This window comes from Cheilinus undulatus, linkage group 22 (assembly GCF_018320785.1).
Source record: "Cheilinus undulatus linkage group 22, ASM1832078v1, whole genome shotgun sequence".
Taxonomy (NCBI): Eukaryota; Metazoa; Chordata; class Actinopteri; order Labriformes; family Labridae; genus Cheilinus; species Cheilinus undulatus.
In genome coordinates, this window is record NC_054886.1 from 18,267,783 (window position 1) to 18,283,518 (window position 15,736).

The 15,736-nt window shown below is 38.3% G+C and overlaps 1 protein-coding gene across 5 annotated transcripts in view; it reads left to right on the forward strand.

Moving 5' to 3' along the window:
* kcnip4a (potassium voltage-gated channel interacting protein 4a) overlaps positions 1 to 15,555 on the forward strand; it is a 217,149-nt gene extending 201,594 nt beyond the window's left edge. For all 5 annotated transcript variants that reach the window (XM_041778727.1, XM_041778724.1, XM_041778726.1 and 2 more), the window contains 6 exons: positions 10,310 to 10,379; positions 10,886 to 10,956; positions 11,431 to 11,538; positions 14,172 to 14,276; positions 14,366 to 14,428; positions 14,528 to 15,555. In XM_041778727.1, coding sequence (XP_041634661.1) covers positions 10,310 to 10,379; positions 10,886 to 10,956; positions 11,431 to 11,538; positions 14,172 to 14,276; positions 14,366 to 14,428; positions 14,528 to 14,575 — 465 coding nt within the window. In that variant the 3' untranslated portion in view covers positions 14,576 to 15,555. The remainder of the gene's footprint in view (positions 1 to 10,309; positions 10,380 to 10,885; positions 10,957 to 11,430; positions 11,539 to 14,171; positions 14,277 to 14,365; positions 14,429 to 14,527) is intronic.
* The last annotated feature ends 181 nt before the right edge of the window (positions 15,556 to 15,736 follow it).

Below are 15,736 nucleotides of genomic sequence, written 5' to 3' on the forward strand. Positions count from 1 at the left end.
GTGAGGCATAATGAGATGACCCAGAATCAACTCAACCCAAATTGTCTGGCAGTGAAAGAGAGCAGAATAGAGAGATTCCTGTGATGGTTGGAAATCCCATGAGGCTTCAGTTTCCTGTTGAGCCCGCACTATGCTCCTGCAAAGTCCCTGCAAAGCCTGCCCATTAGTCCACTTCCACTTGAGACAGAGTGCGAGGTAAGAGGTGCACTAATGAGGCTTTTAATTTGTGCCGCACACTCTGCCTGACTTCCTCAGAGGGAGAGAATATTGCATATGTTTAGAGACACCCTTTCAATAGTTTTTTTTTTCCCCATCAAAGATTTTGTGTTGTATTTTAAGCTGTGCTCAAGGGAGAGGATTGTCAATCAGTTTGGCACTGGAAGCTTGAAAATGTATTAATAACTGAGTGACGGATTAACATGAAATTAGTCCCAAGATAATGTATCTAATTAGCTGTAGTCCACACTTGAGTCTTTATCTAGCATCACCAGCAAGTTTTGTATTATCCTGTAAATTATAAAGATATATTGGCACAAGATTTAAAACAAACAAGTTCCCAGGTCAACAATCAAAAGCAGCATGATTGGATTAAAGATACTGGTTTGGATCAGATGAAATCTTGAAATATCAGGCAATAAGGTCTTTTTATTTATCCAGATAAATAATGCTATTTTAGCAGGATTAGGATTACTTTGGCCAAAAAAATCCAGCATTATACTGATTTGAGCAGAGGGCAGGATTCAAACCGGATTACAGAAACAAAAGGCCATCAAACTTTTAGAAAGGTGAAGTTAAACACTTTTATAATTATACTGACAAGTCAGGTGTTGTTTTATATTTTGAAATTGAATACTGAAGTGCTCCGTCAGTGCTGCTTGCTACTTACCCTCATATTCCACATACTTTGTCAGTGCAGCATTCTACATAAAAACCGCACTCTGGAACAAATCTCCCTCTTCAATCGATCTTTGCAGCTCCAATGCATGCGCTCCTGTCAGTATTGAGCTATTTTTGCTGTAGGCCACCGCAAAAACACACCAATCAAATGCCAAGTGTCCAGTCAACTTCAAAATACAATTAAATGCATGGACTCCCTGACTGTATTTCATCACTATATGAACGTTTATTTCCTGTGGCAAAAGCCAAAGGTCATCATACAGTTGAATGGTCACAGCAGAGGTAACATGAATATCATATAAAACTACACAACTTTTCTGGAAAACATAAACCTTTTTGACTTCTGAAGGCATTCACCAAAGGTCACCCGTACGAGGGGATAAAGGGGAGAGCTTTCTGGGGCCAATCCAAAAAGGGCTTATCAAAGTAACAAATCATGTATTTATTTATATAGTAGTATAACACCTTCTTAAAAATGTAAACCCCTTTTCTTGAAACTGAATAAAAATGGATTAAAAGTGGCAAAAATGGGTTAACAGAAGCAAAAACTAGGAAGTCACAAAAATGGCTATAAAAGGTATAAACAGGCAGAGAAAGTGGCAAAAGTGGGTTAATGGAGGCAAAATGGGCAGAAAAAGTGAAGGTACATGCTAAAAAAGTGAATAAGTGGCTTAAATGCAGATAATGCAGATAAATGGGCAGAAAGGACAGTTAAATAGTTTGAAAAAGTATGGCAACTAGCTTAGCCCAGAAAGCAAAAAAGTAAGCCCTTCTCACACAGGCATCCCTGAAATTTTCTATAAATTTTCAGGGAAACCTATGTACAAAATTCCCTACTTCCTTGTGGGCACTTCTCCCTCACAGCAGGAAGCTTTCCTGCAGTTTGCCAGGCAGCCAGGTTTTGTGTAAGTGGGAATAGGGATGTATACTTTCAAATCCAGATTATTTTTCTGTTGATTAAACTTTTTGAACAATGGGCTCTGATGAATGCCACCTTTGTTCGTGTAATTTCATCCCTGCCGGATGTTCCAGTCAACTGTAAGTGATACTGTTAGAAAGTGGAAGCGTTTAGGAACAACAGGATTGCAACTCAGCCACGAAGCGAAAAACACGTAAAATCACAGAGCTGAGGAGTTTACTTCCACTGGCATTAATGTAAGAACAAAACTGTGTAGCAGGAGTTTCATGGGATGGGTTCCCATGGCCAAGCAGCTGCATGTTAGCCTCACATCAAGCCCAGTGCCAAGTGTTGAATGGAATTGTGTAAAGCACACCGACACTGGACAATGGAGCGATGGGAATGTCTTCTGTGGAGTGATGAATCACGCTTCTCTGTTTGGCAGTCAGATGGGTGAGTCTGGGTTTGGCAGATGCCAGGAGAAAATTACCTCCACGAGTGCATTGTGTAAACTATGAGTTTTGGTGGAGAAGGTATAATGGGGTTGCTTTTCAGGATTCAGCCAAGGCCCCTTATCGCCAGTGAAGGGAAATCTTAATGCTTCTGTGTACAAGATATTTTGGGCAATGCTATGCTTCCAACTTTGTAGCAACAGCAAGGGGAGGGCCCTTTTTTATTCCAACATGCCTGTACCCCAGAGCACAAAGCAAGGACATAAAGGCATGATGAGTTCTGTGTGGAAGAGCCCTGACTTCAACTCTATCGAGCACCTTTGGGATAAACTGGAACAGGCCGTCTTGTCCAACATTGGTGTCTGACATCATAAAGTCTCTAAAGAGTGAATGGACACAAAAACACTCCAAAATCAGCCTTCCAAGATGAGTGGAGGCTGTTACAGCTGCAAAAAGGCAGGGTAACTTCATATTAGAGTGCATTTATTTAAAATACAATGTCATTACCGTACCTCTCAGTGCAATCGACAGGTGGCCAAATACTTTTGTCCATTGAGTGCATTTCATATATAGGAGTAAAGTTAGCTAAAATACTTCTGTTTACAGACAAAGACACACTCCAAGTTGAAATCTCACCTCTATTTTGCACTTCAGAATAGACTACCTGGTGACATTGGTAGAATGCAGGCGGGCTTTTAAGTCCAGCCAGACTAATAGAAGCTGGCATGGTTCCCAAGATGAGAAATTTGGCCCTTTGCCCTTGTCGTGCGGGGCTTTGGAGAAAATCAAATACCTCTTAATACGGTCAGCAGAAGAAGGTCATTTGTCTTGACAACAAACTTGTCATTCGCTTGTAGTGCAGGTGCTCAAATCTGAGTTTTGTCTCACATCCAAAACAACGCCTATGACTCCAGGATTTACTCTCAAGGTGGAATTCAAGCAAAGGCCACCTTAAAGAAATAACATATTCTATTGTTTCATAAATCCTTTGACCCCTGACAAAAGGAAATAACACAATATTGTCCTCACGTCTGCTCAAATCTGCTGGGGCTTTCTCAGTCCGCTGTGCAGGGCATTGCCTCAGGCATTAGACAAAGATCGCACAGTTTCTATTCCATCAAAGACAATGCCTCTGTTCACAGGTTTATTATTACATTCCATGCACCGCTTATTGCTGTTTCACTTCAGCGGTCCAGAAAGGGAATTGTATTTGATTTTTGTATCATGGTTGGGATAAGTTACAAGCACATCAAATGAATACAGATACTTTTTTCCAATAAAAAGAGGGGAGGATGGATTTAGAAAATAGAAAATTTAACGTTATATATTTCAAAATATCTAAATGTGAATGATTTTATGACTTTAATGGCAAAATGAATTCATCTTTCAGTGCTTTCTCATGCAGAGAAAAATGCATTAGAAGAAAACAGCTCTCCCAAGAGCTCAATATTAATGACTTCTATAAAGAACAGTGAGTGAATGAGGTCCTGACTTTTAGCTTAGCTACATCAAAGTTTATCCTGACGGGAGCTTAAGGCAGTGCAGGCATCAACCGAGTATAAGAATTTCACTGAACTTTAAATTGAATTGCAGGGGCACAGTGTTGTACGTGATGATAACTTGATAACACACCAGCTTCTGTCCCGATTGAAAAACTGCCTCCCTTGCCAATATCATCAAGAGGTGGGGGAAAAATCCAATACACTCCAATCGGTGGAATTTTTATTTCAGTGTGAAACTCAGTTCAACAATTGCAAAGTTTTCCAACCTTTGGTTTCCCTTTAGGTTTGGGAGGATTTGCAGGTTTCATATAGCGGTGCTTTATGTCTGCAGTGCTGTAATTGACAGCTGTGATTACCCATCTGTTTAAATAAAAAAGTGCATGCATACAAACGCGCACTGACTTAACTACTGAGGTGAAATTGGATGTTTTACAATGTTTAATTACATGACTTTTTCCTGCACTGCCTCAACAAAAAGTTGACTGTTGACAAGCGTTCACTGCTGTTGTAGAACAAAAACAGAGCTCTAATTAACAGGAGCTCCACCAAACAACACAGAAGAACTGTGTTTCACACGTACAAAGATGCTGAAGAGCAGCCCTGCTTTTGGGCTGGGTTTGTTTTATGTTCAAGGTTTTCTCCCACTGCTGAACATTTCTGCAGTCTTGGCTGGAAAATAGTTCTGCAGTTGGCGAGTAAGCTGAGGAGCTCTGTGAGTGGAACAGTTGGAGATTGAAGGAAATACTCAATTCACTTTGCAAGAGTTAGAAAAGACTGATTTTCTCTAGCTTAGCATACAAAAAGTGTATAACCTCACAGATCCCTTTAATAGGCACACCTGTTTAACTGCTCATTAATGCAAATATCTACTCAGTCAGTTATATGGTTACAACCACTGAGACATGCAGAAATGGTCGAGAACATCTGCTTTAAGTTCAAACTGAGCATCAGAATGGGAGAGAAAGGTGATTTAAGTGACTTTGAACATGTCATAGTTATTGGTACCAGATGGGCTTATCTACTGGGATTTCCATGCACAATTATATCATGACTTTACAGAGAATGGAAAGAGAAAATTTCCAGTAAGCAGCAGTTATCTGGGCCAGAGTGAAGACAGAGGTCAGAACAGACTGACCAGACTGACTAAAGCTGATAGAAAGGGCAGCAATAACTCCAGTAATGTCTCATTACAGCTGAAGCATGCAGAAAAGAATCTCCTAATGCAGAGCACACATGGGCTACAGCAGCTAAACAGCACACCCATGTCAGCTAAGATACAAGATATGAAAAACTTTGCCTGGTCTGATCAGTCTCACCAAACATGGACAACAGCATAAGTGCTTATTACAATTGTTCATAAAAAAATATTTATAGCTGTGAATCATGTGTGCTGAAAGTGGGGTTTTTAGAAAATGAATTGGATATGTTTTTTAATTTTGTAGTTTGGCCAAAGTCCCTTCTATTTACATCATGGAGATGGAGCTTATGACTGATACTGCGGCCTGTCAGCAAGTGGAGCTTCAAAAGTTTGAGCTTCGATTTTAGGAAGCTATCTTTCTTTTTATAAAGTCTGTTATCTTTTTCTATATTTAAAGCCCAGATAAAGAGACACATCCATCATCTAATTGGATTTTTAGCAAGATAATGTTTTCCACAGTGCCAAACTATGGCTCAAAATTCTCTTTTTCCCAACAGTAATATTCCATTATAAGAGAAAATTTAAGATTTTCTGACAATTTGAATAGTTTTCTCAGTCAGTCCCACAAACATCAAATTAAATAAGGTGGTACCTTGTCTTCCCGCCGATAGATTTGTTTTAACCCCCAACATCATTAGGATTTATAGGCTATTTTACAAAAAGCACCACTCTCTCCTCAGCCTCTCAGACTTCATTGAATCAGGTCACACGCTGCCAACATTTCAACGTGGAGACACTTTTGTGCTCATTCTGTCTCCATATCTTCCCTAAAATTTCTTGACCTCACCTTACCCTGTGAGATATAAAACTAGGTCTGCGAGACAACAGGAGATGAAGTATCCGGGGACCAATGCAGACAACCTTGCAGCATCCTCTTTGCTTGAAACACAAAGAGGAGACCCCTTTGAAGCAACACAACAAGGTTTTAGCTTAAATTTTTCTGCTTCATAGTTACCCAAAGAGGTTGTTCAGACATGGTCACAGGGAGGAGAACCTTGTTTGATCTTAGGAAACTGTTTCACATTCTGTCATGTCAGAGAAATGGGGCAAACACTGGCTGTCGCAAACTTTCACAACTTAATTTTCTTAAGCAAAAACATTTGAAAGATTTATTTTCAGACATTACATTTCAGACAAACATAGACTTAAGGAATGCATTTGTTGTAATTTATGTGTTCATTTTCTTGCACCAACACTAAGGTGCAGTCTGTTTCTTATCTGAAATTTTCACTGCCATGCCTTGGTTTATTTTCTTGTTTGAAAAAGTTGAAATTGTCTCCATAGGCAGAACATTTCCTCTGTTCCAAGATTCAATATCCTGCCTGAGTGTGCAGCCTCGCAGCAAGCCGAAATTGAACCTGCAAAACTAGCTCCCTTTATCACCACACAGCTGTGAGCAAGGTCGTCCACCACGTCTTTCGTCGGCCTTTTTCTTTGAAAAGACACAAAAGCACCCTTCTCTCAGGCCTTATGTAAGACTATTCAGTGTTTTCAGCTGAATGACTTCAGACAGCTACAGGTGGGTTGCTTTGAATGGTTGTGGACAAGATGGTTAGCAGTTTGAGAACCATAACATTGAGGAAAAATGTTGAGCTGTTTCAGGCTGTTGAGGGTGGGAGTTCCAAAAATGAAGCAACAAACCCTGACCAAGTAAATCATCATGTTTTTTTAAAGCATCTCTCTTTAAAAAAGAAAAGAATAAAGAGAGTAAAAGCTCTCAGAGATGAACATTCAGCTCGTTTATGTATCTAAAGACTCTTCAAACTTTTATTCACGTTAGCCTTCTAATGATGTTTTTGAGGGTTAATAGCATCTAGAGAGTAATAATTTTCTAGTCTCTAATCTTCATATTGTTGAGCTTGAATTGGGCATGGTCACACCAATATTTACACATATTCATAAGTTATTGGTCAAGCAGGATCCCAAAGACTGACTTGATTTGCAAAAGTAAAAGGTTCAATCCTCAAAAAGGAAAGAAAAAGGCAGGCAGTGGAGTGGTTTGTTGAAGCTTGAATACAATAAACTTGTGAGACGAGCTAATGGAAGTCAGGTGTGCCTCATCTGATGCAGCAGGAGAAGCCAGCCACCCCCCTGCGGCATGAATAAACCTTTTAGCTCTAGGTTCCTGTCTGAGCGAAATGATCTGCAAGTATTTAAGTGTCGGCTAGATAAAGGCTATGAGGATAAATGATAAGAAAAGGGGCGTCATTGCTTCTTTTATTGTCTCTTTTGACATAGGACAAGCTGGACCTTCCTTTACTAAAGGAGAGAAGAAAAGACAACCCATAATGCTTTGCATCAACCTCATTGAAGTGACGTGCCTGTTGACTGTTCATCAAAACAAGCACTATGACTGTAACTTTACTTGCACTGAATTAAACAATAAATGTATTTATTATTCATGTGATAGATGAGAGGTTAACGCTGGCATATTGCCATAATGTCATCATTATGTTTCTTACAATGATTACAAAAGAGAAAATATTTATTAGAGGTTATTTATTTGCGGTTCATAGTGCTTTTCACTTAAACATCCAACTGAAAGGAAGAAAGAGCCAGAGTAGACTTAAATAATGAACAGAAATGAAAATAAAACAAAATAATTTCATTAATACCATTGCAAGATATAAGGACATGAATATCATTCATCTATTTGTACAGACTATGAAGAGAGTTTACTTGAAAGATAACCTTGCAGCTGTTCTAGATGTTCACAGTCACAGTGCCTCGTCCTCAAAAGACATAAGGCTATAAAAACTTGAATGAACTCATGTTTATTACTGAGCTTTTCACATTTCACTCCTTGTGAATAATAAATGTGCATTTTGTAGTCCATCAACGTTACATTGTAGTTTTTAAACAGTTTTTAAACCACGTCATATCCGTAACATTGGACCAGGACAAGTGCAGTCAGATTCCTTTATCACTGCAGTTCTCCTTTCCTATCCTCTAACACCCACCTTTCCTTCACCCTGTGAAAAAGGGTGGAAAGGAAAAGTGGATAGGAATGAACTTGGGAACTTATTTTTGGACTTTTGGGATGAACCCCAGGCTTTTATGTCTGAGAAAATGAGCTGATAGAAGACAGGTGTGCCTCACCCAGCCACGCCTCCTGCCTGAACATGCTCTGCAGAAGGATCTGTTGAGAAAGTGGAATAAAGCAGTGTGGGAGGACGGTGTGCAATTATGCACAGATGAAGGAAAAAGACGATACTATGATTGGTTGAGTGTGTGAGGAGCAGTGCACGCTGTAGCTGCAATGCTCTAGTCTGTCTTGTCACAGACTAACGCTCTCTCTGGGTCCGTTCAAAAAGTCCAAATATTTGCTCCTAAGTCCTTTCCTGTTCACTTTTCCTTAACCCCGACAAAAAACATCACAGGGTCAAGGAAAGGTGGGAGTCAGAGGATAGGAAAGGAGAACTGTGGTGATTAAGGAATCCGACTGCACTTTCCCTGGGCGGATGTTACGGACGTGACGTGTGTTTTTTGTGTAAAAACTACAATTTAACGTTGATGGACTACAAAATTCGCATCTACCACTCGGTGCGTTTTCTGTGTTGTTATGTGCTGCAAATGAAACGCTAAAACGTCAGAGATCAATCTGAGCTCATTATGATTTTTATATGCCAAAGTCTCTTCAGGAAGAGGAACTGTGACTGTAAACATCCAGAACAGCAGAAACTTTTCTCTTAATCTGAACTTTCTGCTAAGTCAATACAACGAGATGAATAATGTTCAATTCCTTTTATTTCACAACAAATTGTTTTGCTTTATTCCCTTAATTTTCTCGTCTCCGTTAATTTTATTAGTCTACTCTAGTTCTGTCTTTCTCTCAGCTCGTCATGTGAAAAGCTCTATAAACCGTGTCTTCCCTGCATAATTATAATATTCACAATATAGCAGCCAACTTTATCACTTTAATTGGTTGTGATTTACAAACGTTTATCACATTTACTTTAATATTTCAAAATAGCAAAACAAATACTGTTTAAAATACTGACTGATTGTTTACTATTTGAAGAAATTAGAAATGAGAATAAATGAAATGGTGATCATAAGTTGAATTATATAGTTTTCATGTCTGTAATATTTCACTGTTCATCCCTACTCTCTTCCATTTATCACATGGATTGTAAGTTTGACAATGAATTTTGCTGTTTAAATCAGGGCTAGTAAAGTCACAGTCAAGTTATTCACTTGTTCTGATGAGCGGTCAACAGGTGCATCACTTTAAGTGAAGTTTACGCAAAGCATTGTGGGTCGTCTTTTCATCTCTCCTTTGGTAAAGGATGGTCCAGTGTTTCCTAGGCTAAAGGAGATAATAAAGGAAGTTATGAAGCTCCTTTCCTTTTCAGTTGGAGAATTCGAACAGCCTTTATCATGGCCGACACTAAAATGCTTCCGGGTCGTTTCACTCAGTTAGGAACCTTCCTAAGCAAAATGGACTATTTGAACGGACCCTCTGTGCGTCAGCTCCTCATCCTCACTGCTTCCTTGTTATGCTCATTACGTTCTCAGCTGAAGAGATCTCTGTCAATGAAAGAACTCTGAATTTTAGTTTCAAACTTGAATATAACAGTCAGCTGTTTAAAAAATGTCAAGTTTAAGTCTTGAATACAGTAAACAGGACAGGCTCTGAAAGAAGTTGGATGAACTCTGATGTAAGCTTTAATGTTGATTTCTATCACTGGGCTTCATAACACCAATTAAGAAACCAATAGGGGACTCACTAAGTTTTGTCAATGTTTATAAGTATTTGCTTGTGATTGCTGATTATTTGTGAGGCCAAAAGATGTCAGACATCAAAATGTGATTGGCTCTGCTCAGGCACTCTTGAGAAATATTAAACCACAATGAGCTGTTTTTACATGAGTCAAGAAATCACTGAAAGGCAGTGATTTGCTATCCACTTTGCTCTAAATCTCTGGGTCTGCTGCTCCGAACCACATTAAAGTGATGTCAGAATGTGGTCGACACACAACGGAGCATGCATTCATGCTTCAAATTAAGACAAGTCAAAAGTTATTGCCATCTGACCGAGTTTTTAAAAAATAAATGTTTGCACAGTGATGTTTGACCTGATTTAAAGGCTGGCTCTGATTCCCGCTTTTAAATGTTAAAGCTCATCTTGGCATGATTTTCAGGTGGAATAATTGGTCTGACACAGATTTTCTTTTTGTATTAATTCCAAAAAAGATTTAAAATTTCATAGAACTGCAACTGCTTCTTATCGTGACATTAAAAAAAATGAAGAATCAATAATTAATTAACATTATTTTGAAAGTTCAGCTGTCAACCTGGACTTTCTTTTTGATAAGTGTGTTTATTATAGACTGCAAATAACGTCCTGTTTTGTTTTCAGGAATGCCCCAGCGGTGTCGTGAATGAAGAGACTTTCAAAGACATCTACGCACAGTTCTTCCCACAAGGAGGTCTGTCCCATCTTTGTTCTTACAGCTTACTTTGTCTTTTGAGGCTGCTGCTTCTTATCTCCTCTGTGAGCTGAACGGACACAAATTGTCTTTCACTCTTGTTTACTAAAGCTGCACAAAAGGCACTTTAACTTAAACTTCTTTCCAAGAAAAAGAGGCAGAAGGGACACAGTATTAATGCGGCAAGAAAATGCTGTTGTTGGCTCTCATTAATATGCAAAGATTGTACCCGAGAAACAAGAGAGAAAACATTAGGAGGCTTTGATTTATCTGTTTGGAGACAGGAAAGGCTCATCTCATGAGGAATAATGATAAAACTTTTGTTTCAAGTTTTTTGTTTTCAGTTATCAGGACAGAAAAACAATCAAGGAGTGATTTTTCTTTTGAAGTTCTGCAAAAACTACAAAAGTTTCTTTTTGTTGTTTCCCTTTTTACAAAATTTGTTGCTGTTAATTGAGCTGTAAACTGAAAAAAAGATTCTGACATTTTTTCCCATTTCTCCACAGATGCTTCAACATACGCACATTTTCTCTTCAATGCATTTGACACAGACCACAATGGCTCTGTGAGTTTCGAGGTAAGACAACTCTTTAAAAACTGCATCAGTTTGAGGCCATGACTCATTACACAGGAGCATTACATAAACTGCAACCCCAGTAAATTTTAATTTAGTCCAAACAAGCCTAGTTGGAAGGCTATCAACACTTTATTAATATTTATGAAGGGCAGATATTTGCTTATTAGGACAGAAAAGCTGCCTTTGTGCCAATCCAGAGCTCCGCTGGCTAATATAAAGTCCACTCTCAAAAATACTGGGATTTCCCAGAAGACCGAAACATGTTATGAGTCAGCAGGTAATTTGAATAAAAGGTGGATTTGATTTACAACTCCTATATCCTTCCTGTTCATTACTTAAGTCTAATCAGTATCTTACATTATATCCTTGCAGAATAGTTGATTTATAGCACTGAGTGAAAATCTGCCTGTGTAATATTTGTGTAACTTTGTTTTGCATAAAGCTTGATTTAATGATGTTTGTTCTTTTCTGCAGGATTTTGTTATGGGCCTCTCTATTCTCCTGCGGGGCACAATCCAGGAAAAACTCAACTGGGCTTTCAACCTGTATGATATCAATAAAGATGGATATATCACTAAAGAGGTATGACATCCACTGGAACAACTACAGTGCTTAACAAATTTATCAGACCCCCTGTCATAAAAATGAGAAAACATAAATATTTTAGAAATCTTTCAAAAACTTCTTTAAAACTAAAAACTAAAAACATTTTACCATTTTGAACAGGAATAAGGAATTTCAAACTGAATTCACCTTTTTATACTCACATTTGAGCTGGCTCACTGGGCTTCTCTGAGAAGTCAGAAATTAATCAAGCATAACATTCAACGACTAAAACTCAGTTTTCTGTTCAGGAATGCAAGTAACTAACTATAATTTGACATATTAATCAAGAAATAATAATGCACTTCACTATTTTTTCAGTTTTTTTGTAAATCAGTACATTTGAAAATTCATGGATAACAATAATAATTATATTTTAGCATTAAAAATATCATTTCAGTGAAAGAGCTTCTACATATTGGTGTATTAACCATTGCAGAAACATAAAAAATGATTTTGGTAATTACCAATGCTGTTAATTTAGGGCAGCTGTGGCATAAACCTTACTTTGGGTGGTGGTCTAATAAATTTGTTAAGCACTGTATATATTCTTTGCAAGGATATTTCAAGATAGAGGTTCTTCTTAAAGGGACAGTTCCATTTTTTTGTTGTGAGATACTCTGGGTCGCTTTCTTTGCATTTACATTCTTTCCTGAGTATTTGTGTTGAAACTCTGATTCCCCTGGGAATAACAAAAAAGCCATCTAAGGGGAGCAGGTGGCCTAGTGGTTAAAGGCACTCCCCATGTATGAGGGCATCCCGGGTTCGAATCCGGTCTGAGGCCCTTTACCGCATGTCTCACCCCCACTCTTGACCCTGTTTCTGGCGCTATCCACTGTCCTCCTCTATCTAATAAAGGCACAAAAATAAATCTTAAAAAAAAAAAAAAATGCCATTTAAAAAAGATAAGTCTGCCCCACTATTAGATGCTCTGGGAAGCTGACCGTGGCACATCCCTGTCCCTAATTGCTTAGAATAATCATGCCAGTGTGCTGATTTAAGCATGTTTTATGTTTACGAATGAATTGCCCTTTTGGTTTCAATAAATTTGAATGTAAATTACTATGTGTACACCGTAGCAGGATTTTGTTGTCAGAAACTCTTAACACAAACTCTGAGCACAGCATGCTGGGAAAATTTTAAAACTGTATGACTTTACATCTGTGAACAATCTGTATTACAGAGCTGCTCATTGTGAATATGTTAGTTTTACAGAGCTGTTTGTCGATCAGTTAACATTTAGGTGCTCCTATTGATTTAGAGTTAATCATGATCAGCCAGTTTTCCTTAAAATATATTATCAGAAGAATCAACAATAATGCTGTGAGTCACCAGTTCGATTGCCTGGTTGATACTCTTTGACAGCGTTCAACCCCAGAGTTAGCTGGTCAAAGCTGCACCCACTGTGATTTCAAATCTGGGGGGATGTTTGGACAGCGTTCCCATCATGCCCTTGGGCAGAGTGTTTAGATATGTTTTATGTGTTTAGTTGATGTTGCCTGTTACAGGGATCCCTGCTGTGGCTCTTGGTGACGCTTCTGGTGACTTATTATTGTTTTTGAAAGAACATATAGTATGCATTGCCTTGCTATGAGGTTGATTCTCTGCTTTGTCCTTGTCAGACCTTGCCACAGATTTTCAAAAGTTACTGCAACTCTGTCATGTTGTAAAATATTAAACACTTAAAAGTTGAACTACATGCATTGTTAACTAATATATACACTTTTAAGGTGCTACATTTAAGTCTTTATATGTTTAATGTTTCTTTGTATTTTAATACTATAATAGCTCAAATAGTCTGGTTGGTCTTGTTGTTCTTGCCAATAAGGAAAGATCATATTTTACTATACAGCTTCTCAGTAGCTACTCAGTACAGATAGACAGATTTCCCTCCAAAAGTATTGGAACAAGAGATCTACATTTCAGCTTTTATTTCCAGGTATTTACATCTGGATCTAACACACAACTTAAAAGATAGTATTATTTGTAACAGACCACCAAATTTTTAGGTACATCAGAGGTTCAGTGCAATAAAAATCTGTTGGACAGGTGTAGTTTGGACTTCTTGGAAAGTTCAAAAAGCCGACAGTTGCGCTTGTAGAGAAACATCTGTCATTTTCATTGTTGTTTTAGAGTTCTTCACTTGTGTTTCTTGGGAAATGGAGACTCACTGTGATGTTTACAGTGATCAAAAGTCAAAATCATGAATAGAAAAGGTCAAAATCTGACATTAAAATACAGACTTATAAGTTAAAGTCATATTTGTGAGGTGCAAAATTGATAGTATGAAATGAAGACAAATTGATTTCTTTTCCCACATCCTGACTTTTTATAGAATTATTTTTACTCTTTACTCTTATATTTTGATAACTCAACAAGAATATTTGGAATCATCTAGGTTAAGTTTTCATTTTTATACTGGAGTAAATTTGCAGACCTCATACCAGTGGTCAATAATAATGAAAATATGATATGATCTTACGGGCTGGCTATAACTGTACCACGGGCCAGATTTGGCCTGCAAGCCTCAAGTTCAACACCCCTGCCCTAAAGGATAACTGTAAAGTGATTGTCTTGTACTTTGGGTGAACTGACTCTGTTTTTGTGTTCAGGAGATGCTCGACATCATGAAGGCCATCTACGACATGATGGGAAAATGTACATACCCAGTCCTGAAAGAAGAGACGCCTCGTCAGCATGTAGAAGTCTTCTTTCAGGCGAGTGTTTCTGTCTCACAGCCGGCCCCAGTAAAGAGGCTTTAGAGAACCGTCATTATTTATTCTTGCTCTCGTCTCTGTCTCAACAGAAGATGGATAAAAATAAAGACGGCGTGGTTACCATAGACGAGTTCATCGACTGCTGCCAAAACGTAAGCTGGATATCTTCCTCTTTTGTCTTCTCTTCTCTTTGGGTTCTCTTTGGCACACTTTCACTTTCTCATTACGTTCTTGTTTCCTTTTGTGCACAGGATGAAAACATCATGCGATCAATGCACCTCTTTGAAAATGTTCTTTAACTTTTGGCTGACGGAGACAGCTCTGGGAGAGTACTTCATCTTTAGCTCTGACTTGGACTCATACTGTGTACAGTGTGCTATGCAGACTTTGACCATAGATAAAGCATCGTTCATGACTGTGGGGTAGGAGTAGGCAGCATGGTGCCAGCACTCTGGAAAAAGATGCCTTTTGAACATTTTATTAAATAAGTCCAATTAAGATTAAAAGACAGAGAAAACAGAGGGGGGAGGGTTTTAAAAGCAGTGCTGATTTTTCAAAATAAAACACTTCAAGGTTGACTCCCACCTCCTGTCTCTGGAGTGTCTTTCAATTTACCAAACGCTGCGTTCTGCGGGCTGTTTTAGCCTTCGACTTTACAAAACACACAAGCAGAGATTTCAGCTGCAGCCTTGACTTGTTTCATTTACTGCCAAGTGAAATCACTGTGACTTTTTACAGCATCAAGAGAAAAAACACAACAAACATCTCAAGTTTTCACATTCCAAACTGGCCCTTATTTCCAGAGTGTTCTCGCCTCGACTTAGTTTACCATCGTGGTCTTTGAAAGAGCATTTAGAGAAAAAATAAACAGGTGTATCATTTTAAATTGTAAATACTATAGATAAAGCATTAGATAATAACTCTGTGAGGAGTTTTCAACTTTGTCCATGTTTACTTGCCAACTAGAAATGAGACAACACAAGGATTGTATTGATGTCAAAATCGGACCATGATACCGATGGTTTGTCTACAGAAGCACACAGGTAGCTACATTTACCACCAGTTAGAACATTAGATGAAATATTTGTCTTAAAATAAAAGCTGCTTACAGTGTCTTTCTTTAACCTTCTGTATTTTCCCTGTAAACATCATAATTATTGTTTTATTTTTGTTTTGGCAGCACTGTTTACACTGAGAGCAGTGCTGGAGGTTATTTATATGCTGTTATAGTCATTGTACAAAAGACTGTCAGTTGTACAGTATTAAAGGAAAGTTTGCTCTTGGGTGAATTTGAACTCCTTCCTGTTTTTATGTCAGAGGTTTGGTTTAGGTGCAAACTTTGAACTGTACTCGGCATTTTCTGGTTAAGAAGCATTTCCTCCTGTTCCTGAGGACACCAACCTAAACCTGGTCCCTTGCTTTGAGAAAACACAAAGCATGCTGGGTAGAGGTGTCACTGT